This window comes from Anguilla anguilla, chromosome 15, assembly GCF_013347855.1.
Source record: "Anguilla anguilla isolate fAngAng1 chromosome 15, fAngAng1.pri, whole genome shotgun sequence".
NCBI classification, from domain to species: Eukaryota; Metazoa; Chordata; class Actinopteri; order Anguilliformes; family Anguillidae; genus Anguilla; species Anguilla anguilla.
This window is the reverse complement of record NC_049215.1, coordinates 29,514,809-29,534,342: the sequence shown is the minus strand read 5'-3', so window position 1 is coordinate 29,534,342 and position 19,534 is coordinate 29,514,809. Positions and strand designations below refer to the sequence as shown.

The window sequence follows — 19,534 nt, the reverse complement described above, 5'->3', positions numbered from 1 at the left end:
TTCTCAGTAAGTTAAATGAATTATATTTTCTTATTTTATTTTTACTACATGATCTCAAAGAGTAAGACATTATCTAGCGGAGCTAATGAGTGAATCATGTGTAACGTTAGATGAAATTAAATTGACTGGATGAAATACGTGAAAAAAACTACAATGCGCTTTCGTGCAGGTTACCCGCGCTAACTGTTGGTTGATTCACTTCTCCAACAGCAATCCTTCTCTCATGTTATCACGAAAAAGCTAGATAACATGGCTTAAAATGATCCACGTTAGAAGTGTTTTATCACCGTTTTTACTGTTTGGTATCTTGCTACGATGACGCGTGACTAGATGACACACTCGCTTGCAATAACGCGTTGGCTATCGACGCAGCATCAAATAGTAGCTAATATCATTATCTCAGATAAAAACTAATGTGTGATGCATTCAATCACCATTTTATTTTGGCTGGTTATTTATTTGAGAATACAGCGATGTCCTCTGGAAATGTAGATCCTACGCTGCTTATGTGCTCACTGCCACTTCATAAAGGCTTGATAGCCAGCTAGCTTGCTAAAGTGAACCAAATATGGTAGCTAGCTCGCTCGATTGATAATGAGGATTGATAAACATATAGTGGTCGTATAAACGCATTTAATTAAAAACTTTCACTAAATATACATACCTTTATTTCGGCAATCGAATCTGTGCAGACAAGTCTTGCAGTGGAGAATATTGGATGAGGCACGAGTGACAAACATCTTATTACAAAAGTAGCGCGTCAGCTGCTGCAGTTCACACTTGTATTAGCGCTCCCTCTACTGGATAATTCTAGTAAATAGCAATTACAACGTTCGAACAGACAAGTACAGATAAATAATCAATGTTTTTTTTTGTTTATTATACTTATTTAAAAACCGGGACACATCGGCTGCATAACTGCCGATCCCGATGTCGTCAAAAAAGTCAAATAATGGCCGATATATCGGCCATACCGATATATCGGTCGGGCTCTAGCTTGTATAAATGGGTTTTTTTAGCGAACTTTGTAATCTGGAATTTTATCTGAATAAAAGCATTTGCTTGATTCTAAAATGCAATGGGATGTTAGCTGAGTCTGACACACCTTGTAATAGTTTGGCTGTTGTTTTCTATGTGACTGCACATCTTTCTGGCAAGGCTGTGTGAAAGGGCTTGCTGTACATGCTAACAGAGTTTGCGGTTAGCCTCTGCTTTCCCGTAGAAAGTCCAGATGGGTCTCATTTGCTTTCTCTCTGTATAGGCGGTCATATGTGTGGTTTTACCGCGTAGTCTGCGTTCAACTATCGTTTTTTGGGCCGTGTTTTTCTTTTCGGTAAATTTTAACCGCTGTCTTGCTTGTTTGTTATTGTTAAATCACACACCGAATGTTAATAAATTTTTTTTAGCATTTATTCTTATTGACACTCATGTTCCATCCATTAAAAATCATTTTTTTTAAATGCAATTTTTCAAAGAAAAGGCAAAGCAATTTAGATGAGAAATCAGGTTAGATTGAGTATAGACCTACGCCGGGTACAGTGTTCTGTCATAACTATCTCATTGTCGTTTATGTCTCCCCTCCCCTCATAGCTGCGGGGGGGGGGGGGGGGGGGGGGGGGAGTGGTGAGGTGGCACTTACAGGAGATCTGATTAAATGCCAAAAAAACGAAGGATTTGTTATCTTGGGCATATCACTGCTTAACCTTCAAGAAGGAGAATTTGGCAGAACTCCAGAGAGTGTTTTTCGCATTTTATCAATTGCGGTTTGGTTTTTTTGGGTGGGGCACGTCATTTTTGAGCAAACAATTTTCACCCTAAAGAAAAAAAAAAAAGAAAAGAAAGAAAGAAATATTGCAAATGCCAGTGATGGGTTTGATATATTCAGTTGTCCTTACTTGCACTTGTGTCTCAGGAATTCTCACTTCGGGGGCTGCGAAACTGTTGCTTCGCTTGCCGTGAAGTCGAGAAAGTTAAATAAGGACATTGGAAGCGAGAGTTTATTTCTGCGTGTTTACTCCCCTCTCTGTCTCACGTACACTTTCCAGTGCCGGTTTTCTGCAGCAGTAACTTATTTCTCGCCACGCAGTCAGAAGTCGTTGTGCAGCGTCTTTTGTGTAACTCCCGCTGTAACACTGGGCACAGGCTTTATCGATCCGTAGGGCTGCTGCGACTTCTCAATGTCACTGAATACGTCGGCGCTGTAAAAGGCTTAGATTTGCATATTCGTGATGAACGTCTTTCTTCGAAGCTAGTAGTGGTGCGGAGCTTTAACGGCAGAAATCAATGTTCGTTACTTGTGTCAAAGTAGATATCGTTGCCATTGGTTACAGTGTTTGTGTCACTCTGATATGTTATGTTAGTTTTTCATGTTCAGCCCAATGAACTCAGTCACCTCTTTAGGGTGCTCTACTGCGGATATGTTGGTGTAGCATGCATACTGCAATCTGTGCTAATGTAAAAGGGCTAGCGAAACCGGAACTGCAGCAGGATGAGTGTACAATGTACGATCAAAAGCGTCTGGCCACCCCTTTGTCTGGGGCTGTTTTTCATGGTTTGGGCTAGGCTTCGTATGGGGCGAAGCGTCGTTTGTATCAGGTGAGGCGATACGTACCGGGGCCTAATTTGTGTTCTCCTTGGTTTGAAGTGACGTAGGAATGTAGCTTTGTTTTAGCAACAATTGGTCGCAAACAACTCATTAATGTTACACCATTGTTCGTGTGTTACAGTATTTGATAAATGGAAGATTATGGACCATTAAACATGAAGTAGCATCCCAATTTCTGTTGGTTCCAGCTTACACACATTTATCATTACTTTGTCAAAATGCAAATACAGAATTTGAACAATCCAATCTCTATCTCTATGTTGGATGCTAATTAAAGCAGGCTACCATAATGTGGTGCACTGGGCTCAGTTGTATTGACAGGGAAAGAAAGTTATTCATTTTTGGGCTTACACTTAAAGAGCATTTGCCCGTTTTGTCGGTTGTTTACTGAAGGGCCCCACATCCGCCTAAAGCAGCAGCATTTTATCGCTGCAAAATGCCATCCCTTTAAAAATGCTGAAGTCAAGTGCTTTTTTGGTGAAATAGCATCTGTTTCTGCAAACATTTGAAGCAGCACTTCATAGGATTAATCATCAGCGTGCCCTGCTGGGCAAGGCTGGCCACAGCTGAACCAAAGCTTCATCTCATTTATTTATTTATTAAGTTGTTTTTTACTTAAATGTCATTCTCTTTACGTAAATAAATGCAGTCGTTACAGGGGTTTTTTTTAGAACTGTGTTGGGATTGGTTGTCGCTGTAAATGGTGTCAGATAAGATGTGACTGGGAGTAAATGTGCTTTTATGTGCTTTTTTGTTTTACTTTGGTTGTGAATTCACTTCATACAACTATATACATATAGTTATAGATAGTGGTATAAATCATGATTTATGATGTTTTGAGACATTATAGATAATCTTAGAAGAGGGTCAACAAATTGTTTTTGTATTTTTATTTGTATCCCTAGATATAGTTTTAAACTCTTCGACAGGTGGTGTATTGTGTGGTGTTTTTCTAGCATGGAAAAACCGGTGTAAAACTTTCATAAAGGAGGGGAAAATGTCAGCTATTTAGGGTCAGACTGAATGACAGTTGGATCAGCTTCCCCAAAAAGTTTAGCCTCTGTCCTGTAAATGTAAGATATGATGTGTAAGAATGTAAGCGTTGTGTAGCTGGCCCCTGATATTGTTGTACATTGCCCAGCTGTTAAATTAAATGATGGCAAATTGATGCTTTGAGGTTTTGGAGAGGAAGGTTGCCTGCTGCATTTCCTGGAATTTACTACTGTAGGTTCCCTCTTCCCCTGTCTAGGCCAGTGCAGCCCTCCTCAGCTGATGCCCACTCAGGACAGAGAAGGTAGGCACGCCGTGCTGATGCCCGGGGTAGCAGTTACATTTTTAAGGCTGCTCTCGAGGATGCTCCTGAGCAGCAGCAAGGGTCTAGTGCACCTGGATTCCAAATATAATGTTGACATCATTTAAAAAAAAAAAAAAAAAAACATTTTTTATTAAACCCCATTGAGATCGAAATCTCTCTTGCAAGGGGGGGGGGGGGGGGGACCTGACATGAAACACAAAGTTACAAAGACACTACACTGTATTTGAATTTGTAGTCTGAAGTTGGTCTGAAGTGCTTTTTTTGTTGCTGAAGAGCTGCAGCAGTCTCCCTTGCTTCTGAGTTCTCTACTGAAACGTGCTGATTTTCCTGTGCTGTCGTCTTGCATGCTCTTTCAAGCTCGCCCTCTTTCGGTTCATCGGCTTCGAAAGTCAACAGTTCCAATGCCGCGCGCGCAGGCTACACGTGGGCTATTTGACCAGCGGTCTGAGGGACGCCGTCCTGAGTCATTGTGCGTGTGTGGCTTTCACAGACAGGGTAGCGAGGATTGAAGTCCGAAAAGCTGGAAACTAGACAAACCAGACTGTAGATTGTTGTCAAGGTAACTGACTTGCCACGAGCATGAGTTTTCATTGGCTCATTATTATTCCATTTGATATCTTTTGGCCTGATGCGCAATAGGACGTGTGTGTGTGTGCCTGCGTATGTGCGTGAAGAGTAAAGCATCAGAGTGCATTTCAAAGCTCTGAGATGGTCATTCAGTTCATTCACCACAAAAGATTAAAAACAAGGATTTCTGTAAGCATCGTCTATAATACCAGGCTTGTGCTATTGCTGATATATACTATAGTACATTAGTAGTTATGGTACAGTTACCCATAATGTTTCGTATTCTTCTCTTCCCCTTCCTCTTCCTGGCCTGTAATTTTTCGTATTCTTCTCTTCCTCTTCCTGAGCAGTGCATGAGCTCTGTCTCCATATGCTTGGAGAAGAACTTAAATGACCCCGCTCCCCCCCCCCCCCCTCCCATTAGGCTCCCCCGCCCCCACCAGGAACTCGCCACCCAGAATGAGTGCTGCTATGTAAACTTGGCAGCATGACAACGCCGGAGACTTCAAGGCCAAAGGGGCGGAGTCAGGCTTTGGAATGCCGTTACTAGGCTGCAGCGGGGCCTCTGGTCTCTGGCACTGTGGGAGAGTGTCCTGGGCCTGGGGCTTAAAGAGACACTCCAGCCAATTTTTACAGGACTCTCCAAGTTTGTTCAGAACAAGTGTGCTTGTATTGCTGATTATTAATACCTTGTTTTTGAGGGGGTGGTGTTTGGCAATTAAAATTGAGACATCACTAATTTTTTTTTTTTTTTTTTTTTTTGTTATTTTTTTCTATTTTCTTGTTAAAATAACAGACAGTAAGTCTGGTGGCAGTGTAGCATAATGGCTAAGGATTTGGTCTTGTAACCTAAAGGTCGCTGGTTCGATTCCCCGGTAGGACACTGCCACTGTACCCTTGAGCAAGGTACTTAACCTGCATTGCTTCAGTATATATCCAACTGTATAATTGGATACAGTGTAAGTCGCTCTGGATAAGAGCATCTGCTGAATGCCTGTAAGGTATTAGGTTTTAGTCAGTCATCAGCCTTATTTCTACATGTGACAGAAAAGGCAAAAAAAAAAAATGTATATATATACATTTTGATTGTATAAAAAAACTTAAATTGTTGCTTTCTCAGCCTGGATACCTGTTAATCTTGTAAAATAATATATATTCAGATATTAGATATGATTGGCATAGCTTAGCAGTATTACAGTGGCTCTTATACTGGTAAATTTCATGTGGTCCTCCACCAATGGCTGCTCAGTATTAAATGGTTTTCCTGTATCCTTGGAGAAGGTTATGTCAGAGTTTCTATTACAAGGAAATGTGTGTGTGGCTCGAGTAATGGCTACCAGCCTGCCAAGACCCTATGGTAGCTGGCTGTATGACCAAAGTTACATAAGCACTTCCATACCAGGTTGTGTGCAGTCCCGCTCAGTTCCACGACTATTGCAGCCTGTCTCGGTATTAGCTGTTTCTTTTCATTGCCAACTTGTGCAGATCTGGTAATGAAATTCTTGTTTCATGAATATAAATAAGATGATTTTGATTGGAACGGAGATGATGGATAGCTTAGCCTGTCCTTACGCAGCCCTTTTTGCCTGCGTCTTAAGCTCTAGTTTTTGTGAGTTTGTTGAGGCGGTGGTTATTGCTGCTTTGAGTCGGTGAGGCCCGTGGGCCCCGCACGGGTTTGCTGTGGGATCTACAGACCGGAGCTTCGTCAGGACTGCAGCTCGACTGTATTTACCCTGGGTCATGTGCCGGGGGAAGAGTACCTGATATTTAGTCAGTGGAGAATGATGGCAGGGAGTGCCTTTTTATCAGCCAGGGCCAGGGTCAAGTTCAGGTTTTATTTGACATGTTTAACACGTACTAGCACTTCTCACAAAATAAAAAAAGTAAAAAGATCACAATAGAAGTATATAAATCACCATACAATATAAGTAGCTTATAAGAAGAAGCAATAGCAGTAAAGTGGCTGTACAGTGAATTGCCTAAGGATGTCAGTGGTCCAGTAAAGATGCTGTGCAGTGAATAGCCTAAGGATGTCAGTAGTCCAGTAAAGTGGCTGGTGCAGTGAGGCTGTCAGTGGTCCAGTAAAGTGTCTAGTGCAGTGAGGCTGTCAGTGGTCCAGTAAAGTGTCTAGTGCAGTGAGGCTGTCAGTGGTCCAGTAAAGTGTCTAGTGCAGTGAGGCTGTCAGTGGTCCAGTAAAGTAGCACGTGCGGTCAGTGGAGGTGGTGGGCACACAGGGCTGTTCGCGTTCCTCTGAGAAGAGGAACAGCGGGTCTTTGAACTGTTCTTTCAGTGTCCTTCGCTGTTCCTTTCCCAGTCTGTGCTCTTCCAATAGGACAGAAATCCCCTTCTCTACATCTGCAGGTGTGTTACCCTGTCCCCTTTCTGGCAGCTCAGATGCTAGCAATGCTTAAATCAGTATGGTGACTGGGATGGTTATTCTTGCCTGTCCTAGTGTATTTAAAGTTGTTTTTAAAATGCTCTAATTGTCAATGTGGCCTTGGTTTTGAACTCACTCATGGCTCTCCTTTGACTGAAGCTACATTAGGAAGAAAAAAGAATTTAAAATGTTGATATATAATCCCCTAAGCGTATTAATTCATCAAAATGACAGCATATGGGACCTGATTAGTATCACAATACAAAACCTATGGTTTTTATTACTTAATCAGATTTGAATGGATTTGTATGAAAATAGATTACCGTGTCTAGACGGTTGATTATTGTAATTTTCATAACCAGTATTTACTTCCCTGAGTTATACATGCTCTAAAACAGTCTGTCTGTAAAAAGCTGTGAAGGTGGGAACATTTGCGAGCAGTAACAGTTTCACTGAGAATTGGTGCAGGTGTTTGGTGTAAATATTTTCTGATGGCATTATTTAAAAAATGATCACACCTGTGTCCCTGTACCATCTGTGTTTGTGCTTTTATCTGTCTACTGTTCTCTGTCTTTCTCTTGCCAAAGGTAGATGGATATATAGATGCACAAATGAAAGAGTAAATGAATTGAATAACCCTTTGGAGTTTGGAATGCTAGACAAAGGTGTTCAGTCAATGGAAAGAAGTATGGCTGGCCTGTGAGCAGTGGTGATAGGATTTCTAGTCCTTTATATACATCTGGAGGCTTTCCAGAGCTAGCGTGTTTCCCTACAGAGCAGCACTGCTAACAGAGCTAGCAGAGTAGCACTGCTAATAGAGCCAGCAGAGTAGCACTGCTAACAGAGCTAACGCGTTTCCCTACAGAGCAGCACTGCTGACAGAGCCAGCAGAGTCGCAGTACTCACAGAGCCAGCAGAGTAGCACTGCTAACAGAGCTAGCGCGTTTCCCTGCAGAACAGCACTGCTAACAGAGCCAACAGAGTAGCACTGCTAACAGAGCTAGCGCGTTTCCCTGCAGAACAGCACTGCTAACAGAGCCAACAGAGTAGCACTGCTAACAGAGCTAACGCGTTTCCCTACAGAGCAGCACTGCTAACAGAGCCAGCAGAGTAGCACTGCCAACAGAACCAGTGCGTTTCCTTGCAGAGTAGCACTGCTAACAGAGCTAGCGTGTTTCCCTGCAGAACAGTACTGCTAGCAGAGCCTAGCGGAGTAGCACTGCTAATAGAGCTAACGCGTTTCCCTGCAGAACAGTACTGCGAACAGAGCCAGCAGAGTAGCACTGCTAACAGTGGGAGTCTCTGCAGTGGGAGGAGGGGGCGGGGCAGGAGGCAGGAGAGAGAGAGCGAGGGGCCAGCGAGTTCATTCCTGCTGAATGTACAGCATGTCTTGTTCCAGAGAGGGCAGCGTGAAGCAGGCAGGCTGCTCAGGGCTTGAACACCTGTTGGCTGGGTGCTGAGTGCGTGTGTGTTCTGCCTGACCGGCAGCACCCTCAGGGATGGGGGGGGGGGGTGTTAAAGCCCCCGTGTTTTTAACCTGCAGTCATTACGCCAGCCCTGATATCAAAGTGTGGGGTGGGGGGGGTGTTGGAGTGTTGCCACGGCAACGCTGACGGCTGCTCCGCAGTGGAAGCGCGATTGTAGGAAATGAGATGGCGGGGGATCCGTGTGCCGGTCCCGCTGTCAGTCCAGGGCTTCAGAAATAAAAGGGTAAATGGTAGTTTGATGAGAGGAGCTGGGTTTTTTCCCCCCCCTGCGCAGTAGCTGATCCCTGCTACCTCTGTGCCACCTGCGTCCTGCGGGCTGCTTTCATCTGCTGCTCTGGTTTCGTCCTCCTGGCCTGTAACCGGCGCGCTGTTGCCCCGTGTGTGTCTCCCAGGGCGATCAAGGCCTTCCAGGAGGTGCTCTACGTCGACCCCTGCTTCTCTCGCGCCAAGGAGATCCACCTGCGGCTCGGGCTGATGTTCAAAGTAAACACAGACTACGAGTCAAGCCTAAAGGTAAGCCTGCGCACCTGTTCTCCCTCATCGGTCATCAGGCGTCTGTGATCAGGGGCGGGGCACGCAAACCTGATCTGATTGGTTGATCTGCGGCGTTTCCGTCTTTGTTTCGTCTGGCTTCGGCGGGTCGCTGTGTGATGGCTGCCGCGGTGTCGGGAGAGTTCGCCGTTCGTTTCTTCATCTGTGAACACGTGCGTTATCTCCTGAGCGTTCGGTTTCGGGCCCTGGCGATAAAACATTTCGGGCCCTTCTTTTAATCCACCTCAGGCACGCCCCGGGCCCCGGGGCTGCCCTTTCAGACTCTGTGCGGGGCAGACAAAAGGAAACCTTGGCCTTTTTAAAAAAAAATTCCATTCAGCTTTTATGCGTCTGTGTTGTGTGAAGTGAATGATCCCACAGGCGTCTCTCGCTACGCGTGCGTTGTGCCCGGTGCGGCGCCGCTGGGCGTGTTTGTGAATCCGCTGGCTCGGTGTCGACCGCTGGCAGCGCTTCATCTGGCGTTTCCCACAGAACCGTCTCTACAGACAAGGAGGCTTTTAAAAAGCCAGGCATCACAACATTTCTTTTTATTTCATTTCTTTTTTAAATCATTATTATTATTTTATTATTTGTGTCCCCCCCCCCTCTCTCTCCCCCGGTGTGGGAGCGCTCCTGCGGAGGAGCCATCTGCGCGCAGAGCCTGAGAGCGGAGAGAGAGAAGTCCGCGCGCGGCGCGTTTGAGGCATTGTTTCCTCTCGCTCTCCTTTATCCTCCTCTAGCGCCACAAGGACAGCGGGCAATCGCCGAGAACGCTCCGTCTATATATAGACGCGGCGGCAGATGTGCGGTAGCCAGGACGTGCTCAGCACCGCCTCGCGTCTGAGGCCTTTGGAGGATGGGCTGTGAAGCCTTGGTTATAGGGGTGCTGTTGACAGGGGATCTTTTCTTGCGTGGGCGTATATGCATCTGATGTGTGCCCCGAGCCACACCCGCCGATTCTGCTACAGTGGCAGTAATTAAGGAAGTGTGTTTGGCTTCACAAGCGCTGGGGAGAATGTAGGCTGTGGGTGTGCCGTTGGGTTTTCCACTGAATTGCGGATAAGAAACGGAATTAAGATAAGTAAGCACCTTAAAAAAATATGTGAATTTTTTTAATTAAGGAATATAAATTCCCCCTTTAAGCTTCAAGTGAAAAAATGTGTTTTACCTTTTCTTGTTGCTCATTATTGTTTTATAATCGATTCATTTAAGAATATCTTTAAGTATATGCGCGTGCGTGTGTGTGTGTGCGTGCATGTAAACGTTTGTTTGTGTGTGCCTGGATGGGCGTGTGTTTGTGCATTCACACATATGTATGTGTTGCATGTGCATGCGTGAGTGCATTTGCATGCATGCACGTTTGTGTGTGTGCGATGTACATGTACCTTTGTGTGTGTGCATTTTTGTGCATTTGTACCAGCACGCTGGTCGGCGCGGATGCGTGTTTGCACGTCTGTGTGCGTGCATGCACCCTGGTTTCTGTGTGAGCATGCGTGCAGGATTGCGTGCGCGCGTGCACATAGGGGACGCAGCGAAGGCCCTGGAGAGCGCATTAACGGGTTCCTCCAGCTGCACGTGCAGCACGTCCTCTCTGCCCCCCCCCCCCCCCGCAGACCCAGCGGTGCGCTGGCAGCGTGCCGAGCCTTGATTACGCCTGACCCTGCGAGCGCCCGCCCCACTTCTCTGAACAAAGACACGGCTCCGAGCAGCAGCAATATGTCACACCGCCTCCCCAAAATCTGCGCCCCTCCTCCCCCCCCGCCATCCCCCCTTCACACGGCTCTCCCCCCCCTTTCCTCTCCCGCGAAGAGCTCATCTGCTGCGAGCGCTCTGATTGCCTGTTCGGCAGCGCGCGTTCTGCGCAGGGAGCGGCGCTCATCTGGGGAATTAGCAGAGCTAGCCGAGCCGAGCCGAGCCGAGCCGAGCCGAGCCGGGCCGGGCCGGGCTGAGCTGCAGCCGCGCTCCTGTAGAAATAAACGGCCCTCCTTTTTTTTTACCTGCTCACCACCAGGAGAACCTGCTCTCCAGACCCCTCCCCTCCTCTTCCTCCTCCCTCGAGGGCCCCCTCCCCCCCGGCGCATGCTGAAGTGAGGGCGCGGTGGGGGCGCAGGGGGGTGTCGAACGCACCCCTGGAGAGCCCCGCTGCCACAGCCTGCCACCGCTGCTGCTGCTGCGCTTTTTTATTTGCATTCATTACTTATTTATTCTTTTGTTTTTTATTTTTATTTTTATTTTTTTCCTCGCCATTGGGTTTCTCTCTGGCTGTTTCTGTGCAGACTAGAGTAGTAGTGCTGCTGCTTTAAGTGGGGAGTCAGTGTCAGTCAGTGTTGGGGGGGGGGAGGCGGTGTGTGTCTGAGGTAGTGTGTGTGTGTGTGTGTGTGTGTGTGTCTGAGGTACTCAGTGTGTGTGTGTATATTTGAGGTACTTTGTGTGTGTGTGTGTGTGTGTGTCTGAGGTAGTGTGTGTGTGTGTGTGTGTCTGAGGTACTCCGTGTGTGTGTATATCTGAGGTACTCCGTGTGTGTGTGTGTCTGAGGTACTGTGTGTGCTTGTGTGTGTGTGTGTGTCTGAGGTACTGTGTGCTTGTGTGTGTGTCTGAGGTACTGCTGGTGTGTGTGTCTGAGGTACTGTGTGTGTGTGTCTGAGGTACTGTGTGTGTGTGTCTGAGGTACTGTGTGTGTGTCTGAGGTACGGTGTGTGTGTGTGTGTGTCTGAGGTACTGTGTGTGCTTGCACGTGTGTGTGTGTGTCTGAGGTACTGTGTGTGCTTGCGTGTGTGTGTGTGTGTCTGAGGTACTGTGTGTGCTTGTGTGTGTGTGTGTGTGTGTGCTTGTGTGTGTGTGTGTGTGTGTGTCTGAGGTACTGTGTGTGCTTGAGCGTGTGTGTGTGTCTGAGGTACGGTGTATGTGTGTGTCTTGAGGTACTGTGTGTGCTTGCGTGTGTGTGTCTGAGGTACTGTGTGTGTGTGTCTGAGGTACTGTGTGTGTGTGTCTGAGGTACTGTGTGTGCTTGAGCGTGTGTGTGTGTGCTTGAGCGTGTGTGTGTGTGTCTGAGGTACTGTGTGTGTGTGTGTCTGAGGTACGGTGTGTGTGTGTGTGTGTGAGGTACGGTGTGTGTGTGTGTCTGAGGTACTGTGCGTGTGTGTGTGTGTGTGTCTGAGGTACGGTGTGTGTGTGTGTGTGTGTGTCTGAGGTACGGTGCGTGTGTGTGTGTCTGAGGTACGGTGCGTGTGTGTGTCTGAGGTACGGTGTGTGCTTGTGTGTGTGTGTGTGTGAGGTACGGTGTGTGTGTGTGTGAGGTACGGTGTGTGTGTGTCTGAGGTACGGTGTGTGCTTGTGTGTGTGTGTGTGAGGTACGGTGTGTGTGTGTGAGAGGTACGGTGTGTGCCTGCGCGTGTGTGTGTGAGGTACGGTGTGTGCCTGCGCGTGTGTGTGTGAGGTACGGTGTGTGCCTGCGCGTGTGTGTCTGAGGTACGGTGTGTGTGTGTGTGTCTGAGGTATGGTGTGTGTGTGTCTGAGGTACGGTGTGTGTGTGTCTGAGGTACGGTGTGTGTGTGTGTGAGGTACGGTGTGTGTGTCTGAGGTACGGTGTGTGTGTGAGGTACTGTGTGTGTGTGTGTGTGTGTGTGTGTGTGTCTGAGGTACGGTGTGTGTGTGTGTGTCTGAGGTACGGTGTGTGTGTGTCTGATGTACGGTGTGTGTGTCTGAGGTACGGTGTGTGTGTGTCTGATGTACGGTGTGTGTGTGTGAGGTACGGTGTGTGCTTGCGCGCGTGTGTGTGTGTGTGTGTGAGGTACGGTGTGTGTGTGAGGTACGGTGTGTGCCTGTGCGTGTGTGTCTGATGTACTGTGTGTGTGTCTGAGGTACGGTGTGTGTGTGTGAGGTACGGTGTGTGCCTGCGCGTGTGTGTGTGAGGTACTGTGCGTGCCTGCGCGTGTGTGATCTCTTGACTGCGGCGCTCCCCTGAATAGTAAGCAGCGTGTGTCTGGGGGAGGTGAGAGAGAGAGCAGGACGAGGAGCCGGCGATCCTGCCTCAGACCCGACTGCAGGCTGAGCGGCGGCACTGAGGCAGCCCTGCCTCCTCCCTCTCTCCCCCATTCATCCAGTCAGCTCTGCTTCTGAGGAGAAGGAGCCGCTTAGCGCCGGGGCGGCCGCGCGGCGCTGCGCGAGGCTGGTAACGTATGTCGCTGGGCTCGTCTCCGTGGTAGCGGCGCTCGGCGGCGGCGGGTGGGGGACGCGGCTCGGCGTGCGGCGGCGGCGGCGGCTCCGGTCGTAATTCGGGTTGACTGTCACGGCGGCGGCGCCGCGGAAGGGCAGCGGCGTTCACGGTGCGAGACGACGTGCTCCGATGCCGTTCGCTTCGTTTCAGTTTTAAAAAAACAAATGCTTCCTTTTATTTTCTGCTTTAATCTGTAAAATGTATTCATTTAACTGTGTGTTTTTTTTCCTATCAGTTTGGTGCTGTGGATTTAAATGTGTAAGATGTGTTGAATTTTTGTTATTATTATTTTTTGCGTTTTCTTTGTGTGGCTGCATAACTTGGTTCTCCTCTGTGGAGCAGCCATGTCGTGTCTGTCGGCGGTGTTGCGTGAGTGGGATGAGATCAGAATCCCAATGCCTCCCGTCTCTGAGGTGCCAGTCTGATGCTCGCTGCGCGTTTGTGCTGTGATCAGGGCGAGAGCCGTGTACCGTGTGGCAGAGAACAAACGGCCTCTGCGCTTCCCCGCTGTGCAGTTCTTCTCTCCCTTTGGGCAGTGAGAGGGGTTCATTCAGTCTATCTGCCACAGCGCTGGTGGTCGTGGTGTGACTGGCACCAGGTGACCCAGACCAGCTGTAGGCTGCACGCGCTCTGGTTTCTGTGTGGGTGGGTTGGGGGGGCGGTTGGGCTGTTTGTGTTTACCTCCAGGGTCATGCGCTGGCCTTGGTGCTGGAGTGGTTGGGTGTAATTAAGGGGATTTTTTTGGAGGAGGAAGGTGTCTCCATCCAGCCCAGCTGACACTGTGGAGCAGAGGTGGTGTTCCAGCGGGAGATTAGAGGAGTGGGAGGCGGAGCTGCTTTCATGTCAGATGAGATCTTGTGCGGAAGGTCACTGAGCGGGGGCTTTTGAGCTGTTGCTGTGTTAAAGCATTCGAGCTTTGTGTGAATGGAAGCCACTGCTGCTTGGCGGCTTCCCACACTGCTCTGGTAGAAAGGAAGGCCGTGGTGTTGGACCACCAGTCAACTATAGCAAATGGAGAATTTTTTGGCAATTGAAGATGGAGGGTAGTGTGAGATGTGCCTGCCACTATCGGGACAGTGACATGTTCTTCTCTGTGTGTTTGGCATGCCTTCGCAGTGGAACAGTGTCATGTTGAAGGATCGTGTTAGCCTGTTCTAGCAGCCGGTCTCATGTTGGCTATATCATGGCTAGGTGTCTCATGTCAGTCTTAATGCTCAAAAGCCCGGCGGCTGGGGCTTGCTGTTTCTGCCACTAAATTTTAAATCACTTTCCTACTTACGTCCTAAATTTTGCCTGCTCATAAAAGAATCTTCAGCTCTGCTCTCAAACTGTAGTGCACTTCAGTAGCAATCGTATTCTGGTGAATCTGGGCCTGTATCCAGAATTCACCTCTAAAGGTAGACCTGCATCCGGCGTGTAGCTGTAAGAGTAGGTGGAATAAGAGAACAGTTATGGACAGAAAGAAGCAGCCACGCATGATCATATGAAATCCCCCTAAGTGTGGACACAGCTCAGTTGTCATCTAAAGGGTCATGTCTGACCTTGTTTGTTCAGAGTATGAGATGTGATCCTCAGTGTTGAGTTGTAATAACAGAGTGGACCTGCAGTGTCATTGCTAAAGATGTGCTGAGCTTTCAGATGGCAACAGTCCGTGTTTGGTAAACATCGTCATTAACCTTGATCTGAAGCTTAGCCTGTTGTCCTTTCTGCTTTGGAAAAATGCTGCCTCTACACTCCCGGATGCTATGTGAGTAGAGACAGGGAGTATCTAGTTATTTATATCTCTCAATGGTATTCTGTATTGTATACTTATTGTAACCTTATTTAGGGTACTCTTATTTTCAAAGAGGGTGCTCAAATCTTGTGGCTATGAACCTTCAAATAAATAATAACAAAACCAATAGTAATTGTGGTCTCATTAAAACCACATCTGGCATTAAAACGATGTCCCATTTTAAAACGTCGTCTCTGCTTTTCGGTAACCTGACTGATCTTGCAGGCCGGTTTCGTTCAGTTTGCTCTTCAGTACCAGTCCTAAGACATGACCCTTTCTTACATTGTGATAATATTTTATAGAGTTTCCAATAGAAAGCAGATTGTTCCTGTTGTATGCTTGGCTTTTCAGGGTCTACGGTAAGCATTTTGCCAGGGAGTGCAGGTGCTCCTGATCTGGAAAATTTAGAAGCAAATAGAGGAGCACAAACTGCATACACAGTTTGTTTTTTTTCTTACTACTCCCCATGACAGGAACACCCTCAAAATAGCCTGTAAAAATAGTTTAAAAAATTTTATTGAACAGAATAATTTTCCTTTTTTCAATACTGTATGCGGTGCTCAAGTTGCCAGTGCATTTCAGGGGGTGCTCAAACCTTTTCATCCCGTCTCTGGAATAGATTTGCCCCTCATGTGCACCAGTGCTTGTTTTTTACCGTGAGGGTTGTTCTCCCGCATATTCCACTGAACGAAAATAACTCGCAGTATTTTCTTCATTTTGAGAAAAGTAGCTTAACCCACTGTTGGCGATTGGTACCACGCTAACGTCAGACGGCGAGTTCCAGAAGAATCGACGTGTGCTCTCATCATTTCAGAGAGTGACTTTTGTGGTCGTGCCTCATTAATACAGATGAGTTTATTCACTGGCATGTTCCAGAGAGCTCATATTTAATATTTATTTTGTGGCTCAAAGTGCCAAGGACAAGACGGTGTAAGAAGTCCACTCTGGTTCTGGGTATTCCCTGGCTCATAAAGAGGCTTAGATAGTGCCTAAGTGTGGCCGGTCTGTCTGTGTCGTCGTGGCTACCTTAACACCTGTTCCGCCTTATATTCCAGTTTTACATTTTGATATGGGTAAATAAATGTAATGGGTAGATGCCGATTTTTGGCATAGACTGACGCTGTCCTAGATTATGAATTTTTCAGCTTTTGTGCGTTTTATTTCTTTATATAATTAATATAATTCTATTGTATACATTTTTCTGTGGCTAAGAGGACTGGGGAAAGGTACATGAGTTTGTCAGCATTAGTTCATCACTTCAGTTGTTCCCAGTAGGCATCTCGATGAGTGGCTGGGATTTTAAAGTCTATTAAAGGTCATTGTCATTGCCATTGCCATTGCCAGTCGTTAGGAATCGTGATACACGGGCAGCATTTTGAGGCAATGCAGATTCTTGCAGGCAATATTTCCCATCTGCATTGGTTAAAAATATTGCCCGAGTATCATGGGCTTTCAGTATTAAGTGTACCCATTACTGACCTAAATATATCTTATGTTATGACAGTGGCCGGCTGTTTGTCATGGAAGTCGCAGGTTTTGTTATTTACCTTTTTTTTTTTTTAAGCAGTTCTGTGACTTTCTGTTTTTTTTAAAATCTCTATTTCCGTGATTTCCCCCATTCTTAGTGCTTTCTGTGATTTAAAAAAAAAAAAATTTATTTATTTATTTTTTGGCGGTTTCGGATGGCTGCCAACCTTAATGTAGCCTTCAGTGCGATTTGTATGGGCCATTGCCTTTTAACCTGACACATGCTGTGAGAAACATAGTGGGACTGTGTAAAATGTAATTCACTTGTTTTTTTAATTTAAAAAAAAGCAGGAGCTAATGTGAGCATTTTGCTTGTGCTGTAGAACACTGTAGAACTATTGCACCAGAGATAACAAACACAGTTCTCTTTGGGTTAGCGTGATGAGGCTCAATCGCATGTGCCAGTCCTGGTTGCCTGTCCTGTCCGATTGACCAATCAGCACGTGATTCTGCGGTTCTGCTGTGTGTAGGGCGGTTGGTTCTGACCAGGTGCATGGCAGAATATGAACATCACACTCCATTGACCAGCTTGGCGGAAGGAAACTGGCTGTCTTTGATTTCTCATGAACTGCCATTCATTAGTGTAAAGCATTTAAAGGGCATGATCACATCGGTTAATTATGTTTTATTGTTGGCTAATTTTATATTTAAAGCTGGTAGCTGTGAAAATCCTGGTTTTACCAGTAGGCGCTTATAGTATTGTGCCTCTTAATGGGCCAGTTTCATCATTTTTCTGTGTGTTCGCTCGTCCGCAAAAAATGAATTCTGCACGCTGGTGCTTTCTGTGTGCATTACACACCTTTCTCTTCTGACAGTCATTATGCAGCGTGGTTTAAAATGAATTTCATTGGGTTTCTGTTGTGATGAACACAAAGCTACTGGAGATGGAAATTTACAACCCCTCTCTCTCTCTCTCTCTCTCTCTCTCTCTCTCTCTCTCTCTCTCTCTCTCTCTCTCTCTCTCTCTCTCTCTCTCTATCTCTCTATCTCTCTCTCTCTCGCTCTCTCTATCTCTCTATCTATCTCTCTCTCTATCTCTATCTCTCTCTCTCTCTCTATCTCTGTCTCTATCTCTCTCTCTCTCTCTATCTCTCTCTCTATCTCTCTCTCTCTCTCTCTCTCTCTATCTCTCTATCTATCTTTCTCGCTCTCTCTCTATCTCTCTATCTCTCTCTGCAGCATTTTCAGCTGGCTTTGATTGACTCGACCCCCTGCACTTTGTCCAAAGCTGAAAGTAAGTACCCCGAATCATAAAAACCATTTCCCTGCTGCAGCTTCCGTTTTTAAACTGATTACTGTGCTGTACTCGGCATGGAACAAACTGCACACGAAGGGCTTCGTTTCCAAACCGACGATTCTCTAATAAACGGCCTCTTTTTGTAATTAAAGTGGATGCTCTTATACCGGATTTTTTTTATTTTTATAATGTTTTTTTTTTCTTTTCCTTTTCCGTTTTTTTTTTCATTTTCCTCGCATTGCCATTTCATATTTGCCTGAGACGGTGGTTACCAAGGAAACACCAATAGCCATTTCCCCAGACTCTCGGGAGAAGAAGGGCAGCCTCACCTCTCTCCTTTTTCCATCTGAATGTGCACTCCTCTGGTTTATTAGAGAGAGGGATACCATTAAACCCCTGGCACCGCACTCATTTCAGCATTTATAACGCCAGTAAGACCAGTGAACGATGTGGGGATCTTCTCCATGGCTGCCCCTTACGGTTCCTGCCTGTGAAGTTGTTTTTATCTGTGATTTATCTAATCCTTGACTTCTTTCCTTCTTTTCACAGTTCAGTTTCACATTGCGCATTTATATGAAATTCAGGTAAGCCCTCCCTTGTGGGTGGATTTATTATTCTGTTTTTCACTGTATTTTAACGCCTGTTACTGTATTTCCAGTCAACGTGCACTTTAATTGCTAGCTATCTGTGAAGGGCTGAATTGGTAGTGGTGGGTCAGTGGCGTGCATGGGCTCCGGTTAGCTAAGTGGGGTTAATAGGGAGGGCTTTCCCGTTGTGTGACGGGCTGTATTTACCGGGTCCTGGGCTGTGAGCGTCCTGCCTGTGCTTCCCTGTGTCCTGGGCTGTGAGCGTCCTGCCTGTGCTTCCCCGGGTCCTGGGCTGTGAGCGTCCTGCCTGTGCTTCCCTGTGTCCTGGGCTGTGAGCGTCCTGCCTGTGCTTCCCTGGGTCCTGGGCTGTGAGCGTCCTGCCTGTGCTTCCCTGGGTCCTGGGCTGTGAGCGTCCTGCCTGTGCTTCCCTGTGTCCTGGGCTGTGAGCGTCCTGCCTGTGCTTCCCTGGGTCCTGGGCTGTGAGCGTCCTGCCTGTGCTTCCCTGTGTCCTGGGCTGTGAGCGTCCTGCCTGTGCTTCCCTGGGTCCTGGGCTGTGAGCGTCCTGCCTGTGCTTCCCTGTGTCGTAGCTGCGCTGCGTGTCGTTCTGACGCCCTGCTGGAGTGCGTGTGTGTTCTGGGCCTCGCTCCGGCGTCTGAGCCCGGGGTGTTGGGGAGAGAGACGGGGCCGAGCGTTCGCCGTGTGTGTGTGTGGGAGCCGGGGATCTGGGCCGCGGCGCGTTTAGTCCGCCCGTGCGCCACCTGTTACCCACGGCGGTAATGAAGCTGGCGGTAACAGACGCTCCGGGGAGGCCTGGCTCCCGGTCCCCTGCTCGCCCCCCACCGGTCCCTAGCCCCCCCCCCCGGCTTGCCCCCCGATCCCTGGGCGGAAACCTGCCTACGTGCCGTTCTCTCGACCCCCTTCCGAGCGCCGGTGTCAGCTCAGGCGATAAACAAGATGGCGGACCTTTGACTCCTGCGAGCTGGAGTCTGGACCCCCAGGAACGCCCCTTTCGGGGCGACTCTCCCCCCGTTCCCCCGGGCGTTCAGCCACGGACTCGCTCATTAACCGCTTCTCCCCTGCGGAATCCTGGCACAGCGCACGGCGGCGCCATGGCAACCGCTCGAGCCGCACAGACCCAGATGTGCCGCTAATGATAATGCGACTGACTGGGATGCATGCAGGGCCTCCTCCACTCGGCTTATTATAGAGAGAGAGAGAGAGACAGAGAGAGAGAGAGAGAGAGAGGGGTCTGTATAGCGCACGCATCAAAGCGCTCCTTACTCTGGGTGAATGAGTAACACTCGCCGTTGC

General features: G+C 47.6%; 1 protein-coding gene across 1 annotated transcript in view; it reads left to right on the top strand.

Annotated features, from left to right (window-relative positions):
* Positions 1 to 19,534, top strand: part of kdm6a (lysine (K)-specific demethylase 6A) — an 87,286-nt gene that overhangs the window by 32,782 nt on the left and 34,970 nt on the right. The window contains 4 exon segments of the mRNA XM_035392554.1: positions 3,855 to 3,899; positions 8,744 to 8,864; positions 17,579 to 17,633; positions 18,186 to 18,220. Coding sequence (XP_035248445.1) covers positions 3,855 to 3,899; positions 8,744 to 8,864; positions 17,579 to 17,633; positions 18,186 to 18,220 — 256 coding nt within the window.